Below are 8,547 nucleotides of genomic sequence, written 5' to 3'. Positions count from 1 at the left end.
GCTTCACTTATACGGTCTATTTTTCGGCAAGTGAATTGGGAAGGCTTAGTCTCAAAGCTGGGAAAAATCAACGTTTTTTTTGGCATTGGGAATGGTACTGTTTGTCGGTACCAGTTATATAAGGGGATAAAAAACGCTGCCTCATTTTCCTTCCAATAGTCTCATATCGATATGTATCTTATTTCAATTGTTCATCGTGACAGCTGTGTACCCGTGGACCTAACTCTAGAAGAAAAACTTATCAGGACGTATATCTAAAAACAGGACTGTTTACATTTCTAACATTTACAGGGTACTGTGAAAAACTTCCTTATAGTTGATTTAATCAATAGTCCCTTTCACAAAATACTTGTACGCGTGAATTTTCTGGAGACCAGGAATGAATTTAGGTTTGTGAATGTGACTGTATATATAGATATATTTTCTCTGTATACTATACCAAACATTATTCAGTGGATGTGTACGTAATTTTGTCTCCATCTCAGATATAAATTGTTGTTTCATTCATTCTAGATATGCACCATGATTGAAGCCGTTGCTCTATATTTTGTATCGGAAGACTGCAACGCGTGGGCAAACTTTCTGAAGACGAAATTAGGAGAGAAGGCTTATGACATTTGTGTTCACGACATTGAAGCTTCTCAAGCTTCAGAATGTAAGGAGGGTTACAAAGCTAACATAATATTGGTGAGCCCTGGTTTTCTGGAACTTCCAGATTACAACCACTTTAGCAAGTTTCCCGAGAAACAAGCTTTGGTAGTGTTACTCGGAGTAGATGACCAAGAATTTGAAGACACATTGAAAGCAAGAGGAGGGGAACAAATTCTAAAAATTCCCTTATTTGAAACCGAGGCTAACGAGAGTTCAGTGAGATATCTGCTGGTGGAAATAATAGACCTCTATGAACAAAATGTTGCTACGGAAAACGCTTTGCCTGATCCCAGACTGCAAGAAGTGGTTCATCAGCAGGACGGCGATGTAAGTTTTGAGAGTGACAACGATCCATACGATGTCCCTCCATCTCCCAAACCTATCGCTCCTCCGAAACTATCCTCAGCAAACGAGCTGCAAAAATTCATTCTCAACGAAAAGGTATATCGCTTACATGATCTATAAATAGCTTCATTTTTAATATTCAAGAATGCTCTTGTAGTTTAAATTACTGAAAAAATAGAGAACAAACTATCAAAGTAATTAAATGTACAGCTGCTAGAGGTAATTCAGAAGAAAATATGTCGTTGTATTTAGAAGTGAACGTATAAACATATAAAGTCTCATGTTCTCTCAATTTTTATTATGAAACGAGTAATGAATGAGAGAGAGAGAGAGAGAGAGAGAGAGAGAGAGAGAGAGAGAGAGAGAGAGAGCATTTAATTACCAGTAGTCGACTGCATATGTACTTAAAATCTGAAGCTATGACACGATCGTATGAAGTAAATATATTTACTCTAATGAGAAAAAACTCAGAGGTCATTGAGCCGGTAGGCCGCACCATCGAAGGCTTTGGGTTTTTTCTTGAAATTTTCAAATTTATCCACATTGATGAGCATGGGGAACGGGCAAGTACATATGTAGATGTTCGATAAATACACGTTCCATTTATAGTGTAAAATGTACTGTAAAACTGACAGTCGTGTGTTGTGTCACGTGAAAAACTAATTTAACTATGCGTGTAGATTGTGTTTAATAGTGTTTTTATGTTTATATAGAAAACTATGTTACAATTGTGCAATTGTGCAACAATGAGCGAAACCTTGAAAATTATCCATGAAAGTCTCTCGAGTATTTACGGTCAACCCGAAGGTGCCACTGCTGACACTGAGATGAGTCAACATCAAATCTCCCTGACATCCATACACAATCTACTGTCTCAAATGAACTCTAAACTTAACAGTATTCAGCTCAGAAGTGATTCGATCGAGACAAGGATGTTAGCTATGGAGAATAAAATGGAATCGTTTAACAACCTCCAGAGAGACTTAAATTCAGTTCATACTCATGTGGCCAACTTGGATGAAGAAGTATCAGTCCTCAAGAGAGAAGAAAAAGACTTCGAAAACAATCCCACTGCACTAGGTAGCGTCTTTGATTCTGTGCGGGAGACATCGGAAGCGAATAAAACATATTGTAAGTAACAAAAACCAAACAGAACAGTCTGCCAAAGACCTCAAATCTTTAGAAAAAGAGCCGATATCCGTCAGAGATTCTAACGACAATCTTCAAAACTGTGAGGTCAACTTGAAAACGCGATCCATGAGAGACAATCTTACATTTTCCGGATTGGCACGAAAACACAGAGCAAATCCCACAGAACTTCATCCAGAAAAAGTACAAGATCGACTACGAGTTACCTTTCGAACGAATGCGGGACGTTTCGCTCCTACGGACGATTCGCCCCAGACGATTCGCCCCGAAAGACGATTCACACCAAGACGTTTCGCCCTCGGACGATTCGCCCCAAGACGTTTCTCCCAAAAAGACATTGAGCTTACATTGATGATTGTCTGTTGTGCACTTATTGCTTTCTTTATTTTGTAGGATAATGTTTCTAAACATCCATACTACTTTAAAAATATTTTAATAGTCTGCGTTATAAAAATAATGATGAAGGGATTAACACTCTCAACAAACTAGGTAAGTGATCTAAGCAAGATTAAAGACAACTACCGCGATGGCGGTACCACTTCAAATATGAAATTGATTACATCTATAATTTGCGTTTGTCGCGATCAATCTTAATTTGGAGGCGCTCCAGATGTCAATCCCCCGGAGAATATAATGAGCTGACTCCTTTTAATTATTAGATTTCGTTTATATACATGTACTATGAAAATGAAATAAAAATAATCTCATCAGTCAGTAATACCAGATGAAAAAATACACAAAAAATATGCAAATACTAACATGCATGTCTTTCCTTACAATAACACAAATTACAACCAATATTCAAGGTTGATCGATCCTCATGTGATGTCATAGGTTTTTATAAAAATCTTAATAAATTAAACTTTGCGCATGATAGAAATCTTCCTGAGGAATTTTATTCACTGGATATAATAAAAAAAAATCTGGTAAACTATTAATACTGAAAAACTTTATATTTTCCACAGATAATCACTTATTTATTATTTAAAAAAATTGTTGTCAAGGGCAATAGCTCCTATGCTGGAATTTCTTCTACTGGATGTCTATTATACATTGGTTTCCCTAATATTCACAATTAATCTATACATATTTATGAATTAGCAGTTTTTCTAATAACTGTTGATATTTAAATTTTGTCATTTCAACAAGTTTTTATCTATTTATATTATTCTGTTTAACGAAAATGTGTGATTTTCTTATGTTGATATATACTTCTGTTTGTGTATGTCTGACATCTATAAAAAGGTGGCAACATATACATTTTCTTTGGTTATTAATTAAATGAAACTATGTTAACCAATTCCTTGTCTTAAAATTGAAAACGGATTTTTTTTTTTAAAGTTGGGGTTATAAATAAAACGTTTGCATTGGCAAAAATATGAAATTTTCATACACAATGTCAGATGAATTAATATAGACGATTTTAAAAATTGATGTTGTGTTTAATTAAAGAATTGGTGTTCTGTTTGGAAAATATATTCCCGCCAGATTAACGAATTTACAACAATTGGAATAGCTCCAAGTTGTAAATCTATTTCTTTGAGAGTGGAAGAAATATTTGCTTTTTTTTACCTTTTCTTTCTAAACAAGAGACCATGGTTTCCTTAAATAATCCCCCTTCTAAATCCGCCACTGTATAATTTCGGTTAAAAATGTAAGAAATATAAAAAAAATAAAATGTTCTGTATTACTTGAACATGTGACCATACCTGTCCAATCAGGCTTGTATATCATTAAATATGTATGCTATATCAAAAGGAAATTTCAATCCCACACAGGTATAAATTAAAATCAAGATCTAATTGATCGAGGAAATTCGGCGTATATGGACTAACATCACACCTGTCTATATCTGTTAACATCAAATTTAATCAGACAAAATTTCTTTGAAACATTGACAAGATAGATAATTAAATAGATAATAACCAAAGTAATTGGAAAATGCATGGGACGTTTCGCACCACAAATAGGGGCGAACCGTCCTAGTGCAAATCATCTCAGTACGAAACGTCTTTTGGGGCCAAATGTAGTACGAATTTACCAATCTCTCACCAGAGGGCGTATTACGCTGCGCTACAACACCTCTGTCAACGTCTAAATGTCAAGATTCTTGGAAAAACTTACCTATACCTATAACATCATGGATAATAATTTTATAAGTTTAAGTTTTATGCTTTAAATCTTAAAGTAGGTTCACAAAAACAACGAACTCCATGATTATACTAGTATTATTGAATGAATGAATATTTATATAAACCTTCTAATTCGCTCAGGTGTCTCATATTTACCATCTTCTGATTTTAAAAAAATCAGAGAAGTGTTTGATTTGATCAGATATTATCATTACAGTTCGATATGCTAAGATAGTTTTTGTACATTTTAATATAACTTTTTAGACGTTGACAGAGGTATTAGTGGAGCGTAGCGGGAACGATAACTCTGGGTAGAGATTGCGAATTTACATGTATAAGGTGTCGTGTGATTGGTCCGCGAATAATCCCGAGACCATTCGTATGATCCCGAGACTAAGCAATGTCTTTGCGAACCAATCACACGGCGCGTACAACAAATTCGTACTATGTGATCTCCGTTTTGGCTGCCAGTGGAAGAGATGAAGCCCTGTCCGATCAATGCACGCAAGATTGTGTCAAATAAAAAAGATGAGATGGGTTTTGAGTTATAGAGACTTGTAGTATGACATCTCCCTGACCTGCCGCTCGCTGAAATTCCTTAGGTAACACTGCAAATTCCTTAGGTAACACTTGGAAATTGTGCCCCGAAACGGGGACCCCATGTTTGTTTACAAATTTTTGTTTCATATCTTGTGTATTTTAATATGTATACGGTGTGACCGTTGGACCGAGCGAAACATGAAATGGTCATTGGCGTGTCCCAAGTGATAATCATAATTCCGTTAAGTACGATCAATCATAATTCATTTAAAAATGTTTTTATTTATGAAATTCCCTTTGCGCTAAACGCCCAATAACATCTTAATATCGAAGGGGGGATATGAGGATAGATAAAGGATCCGCCTATTAATATACAACCAGGCGACGTAAAGCATGCAATGTGACGTCACATCTCGACTTTCTCTCTCTCTCTCTCTCTCTCTCTCTCTCTCTCTCTCTCTCTCTCTCTCTCTCTCTCTCAAATCAAACAATTATTAACACCAATACATCCCGTTTGCAGTTTAAGACAGTTTAAAAAAAACTAAACAAACCTAACCAACAAATTCAAAGTGGTAAAAACGTAAGCGAAAATATATCGTATATATTTATTTACGGAAACTCATTGACTCGTTCATTTATTTAGACGTATTACTCTTTTCCTATTTGATGATTTTTTTTAGGGAATTACAACATTTTTTTCCCATCTCGTAAAAACGCTATTAAATCATCGCACGTATGTAGTTATGAGGCTGTATGACATATCATACATTACTTCACCTGTTTTAACCAAACTTATTTGATTTTAAATTGGTGTTTACAAGTAACGCGTCACTCTGCCATTTCAAGTGACAGTCACGTGACCAGTTCAAACTTTCAGATCATCGGTGGTCTTATCTGTGTAAAGCTGTGTATTTTGTTACAACAGTACCGTGCCATAAAGTTATAGAAATAAATATATCAGATACCTCTTGGTAATTCGTTGTTTTGCGCTCCTTTTTCAGCCTTAAAACTAGACAAATGCGTCGGAGTTAATATACATGTTGGGATTCCCTGACACGCGTGGGGCTATTTATAGACGTCTAACACCGTATAATTTATGCGTTATCCGGAACACCTCGGGCCTTTCACCGAATACACCTTGCTTTGGGTCAAAGGCCCGAGGTTTTCTGGATGATTTATATATGTACCACACTATATTTACTTTCTAAATAATATCCTCACTGTTTTCTTTTAGATACAGATGTTTTCAAGCGTGTAATTAAGATATTCCATGTATAATGAAAGGATAATGAACAATTTTGAAGGATTTAGATCAACATAAAAGTTTATTATTAAATAATGATGAAAGTGAAGCAGATGAAATTCACATGACTGGTAAATAATTAGAAGCTGACCTTTTTGCACTTAAGACTTTTTGGAAGAGTTGTCTGTCCTTTGTAAAAATAAGAAAAATCTAATTTTCTAAAAATGTGTATGGTCAATGATTAATTTTATTTCATATTTTCATAAAAAGAAAGTATATGTAACTTTCTACCAAGAGATAGTTATGAAAATATAATTTGTTTTTAAAATATTGTAATAAAACCTGCCTTTTCCATATACTTCAATGTTAAATTCTAGGTGAAATAAATCAGGCAGTAAACAAAATTTTGCAAATTCCTATGGTGGATTATTTTTATTTGATGAACCCTTCAAAATGATACCATAATTACAAATATTCCACCATCCATTTATTAGATATGAAATATGGTCATTATACATTGAATACCTTAAGGAAAAGTTAATAACTTTGTAAAATAATTAATCTGCTTTAAAGTAATTATGTGCAAAAATAATACATGAACATCGGGTCATACAGCTTTAAAAACGATACAATCAATATAAAATTTTATCCTAAAATATACTGGTAACTAATGCAAACTCTTTAGGGCTTCTCTTGAACTGCAGTAGATTTCCATTATAATACAACTTTTGCAGCACGATTTTGAAGGAGTTGCAGAACAGAAAGTCACAGGACAGAAAGTCACGGACAAAATGACCATGGACAAAAAGTCACAATAAGAAATATTATGAAAGTAGGACAAAATGTCACAGAACAAAAAGTCACTGTTTATAAGAAAATTTTGATTTTGATATATATTTGAAAACATATCTGGATTTCTTTATTTTTTGTTGTTGTAAAGTTTAAGAAACTATATATACATTTAGGTACCATGTACCTGTAATTGTTAGCTTAAAAGTATATATGGAGTCTCATTTGCTAAACCAATTATCATTCCAAAAATGGAACTCTTGCAGAGTAATAAAGGTGGTTCAAAGTTATGGTGGAAAAACAACTTTTGGTAATCTATGGATATTAGATAAATGGTGAAGTCAAAGAACAAGAAAAACACCATTTTATTCATGCACAAAATACAAAAGATTGGAATGAATATCATCATTCTATATTTTATACCAGAATGAGTTTGTCTTTTTCTCTTTTCTAATCAAAAGTCATTTTTGTGACTTTTTGATCTGTGACTTTTTGTCTTGTGACTTTTTGTCCTGTGACTTTCCGTCCGTATATCGTTTGATAGTACAATTTGGTAGACCGTATAGCACACTGTTAGCATAATCAAGATGACTAATCACTGAAGATTGCATTAACTGTTTGCACGAATCCTGTGTTAGGTATCTAAGAATTTGTCTAATTTGGAATATATTCAACGAGATGGTCTGCATTTTTCGCTTACAAATTTTTTGAAATTCAATTGTTCATCCGAAATTTGTTTCACCTTCGTCTATTGATGCGATAGAAGAGAGAGATAACATTTGCTTTACTTGGATTAAGTTTAAGTCTGTTTTGGTTCATCTAGTCGTTGACTTTGATTAAAACTGACTCTAGATTTTGTATCAAATGTGATTCGTCTGTTATGTATTTTGGATTAAAACTGTCATACGCGGAATGGTCGTCAGCATACCCAAGCAATGATACACTGCCTCCTTTGATAAAGTTTTGAAGAGCACTTGAATAAATATTATACAGAACTTGGCCACATATGCTGCCTTGTGGTACTGAGAAAGCAAGATCCAGAGGTTGTGATTTTGACGAGTTGAAGTGGACTTCCGCCATTCGTGAGGAGAGGTATGTTTTGGAACCATTAAAAGTGCCGAATTTGACACACCAAACGTGGTATGCAGAACTTCTCCAAGTATACAATGATCTACGGTATCGAAAGCTGCCGCCAGATCTAACGCGACTAAAGCTGTCACCTGCTGTTCTACCATTTTCCACAATATATCTGAAGCTACTTTAAGGAGAGCAGTTTCTGTACTAAATCCTTTTCTGTAAGCACTTTGGTAGTCGGGTAATAGTGTAAATGAATCCAGATATTTTGTAAACTGAACAAGGGCATATTTTCCCACTATTTTGGAGATATAACTTATATTATTCACTGGTCGATAATTCTTATAAACATGCATTGTCTCCAAACCATTCCTTTTCAATAATAATCGGATGACTGCGGTTTTCCATTCCTGTGCGAATACGCCAGAAGTTGGCGAACTGTTGACAATTGTAGTTATAGTTGGTAATATCACTTTGATATATTGCTTTACCAGTGTAGATGGGATTGAATCTGCAGGGCAGGTAGTTGGCTTAGCCTTCATAATCACTTCGAGGACATCGGATTCCGAAACCGAATCAAAGTTTGTAAACTGCTCAGAACAGATAGCTCCAAGGCTAGGGTTA

General features: G+C 34.6%; 1 protein-coding gene across 1 annotated transcript; it reads left to right on the top strand.

The window, feature by feature from the left end:
• Positions 1-233: 233 nt before the first annotated feature.
• Positions 234-3,436, top strand: LOC130054245 (uncharacterized). Its single transcript, XM_056163281.1, has 3 exons — positions 234-389; positions 514-1,092; positions 1,710-3,436. The coding sequence occupies exons 2-3, from the start codon at positions 523-525 to the stop codon at positions 2,133-2,135; spliced, it is 996 nt and encodes a 331-aa protein (XP_056019256.1). The 5' UTR covers positions 234-389; positions 514-522; the 3' UTR covers positions 2,136-3,436.
• The last annotated feature ends 5,111 nt before the right edge of the window (positions 3,437-8,547 follow it).

Source organism: Ostrea edulis, chromosome 4 (assembly GCF_947568905.1).
Source record: "Ostrea edulis chromosome 4, xbOstEdul1.1, whole genome shotgun sequence".
Taxonomy (NCBI): Eukaryota; Metazoa; Mollusca; class Bivalvia; order Ostreida; family Ostreidae; genus Ostrea; species Ostrea edulis.
This window is presented reverse-complemented; position numbering and strand designations above follow the sequence as displayed.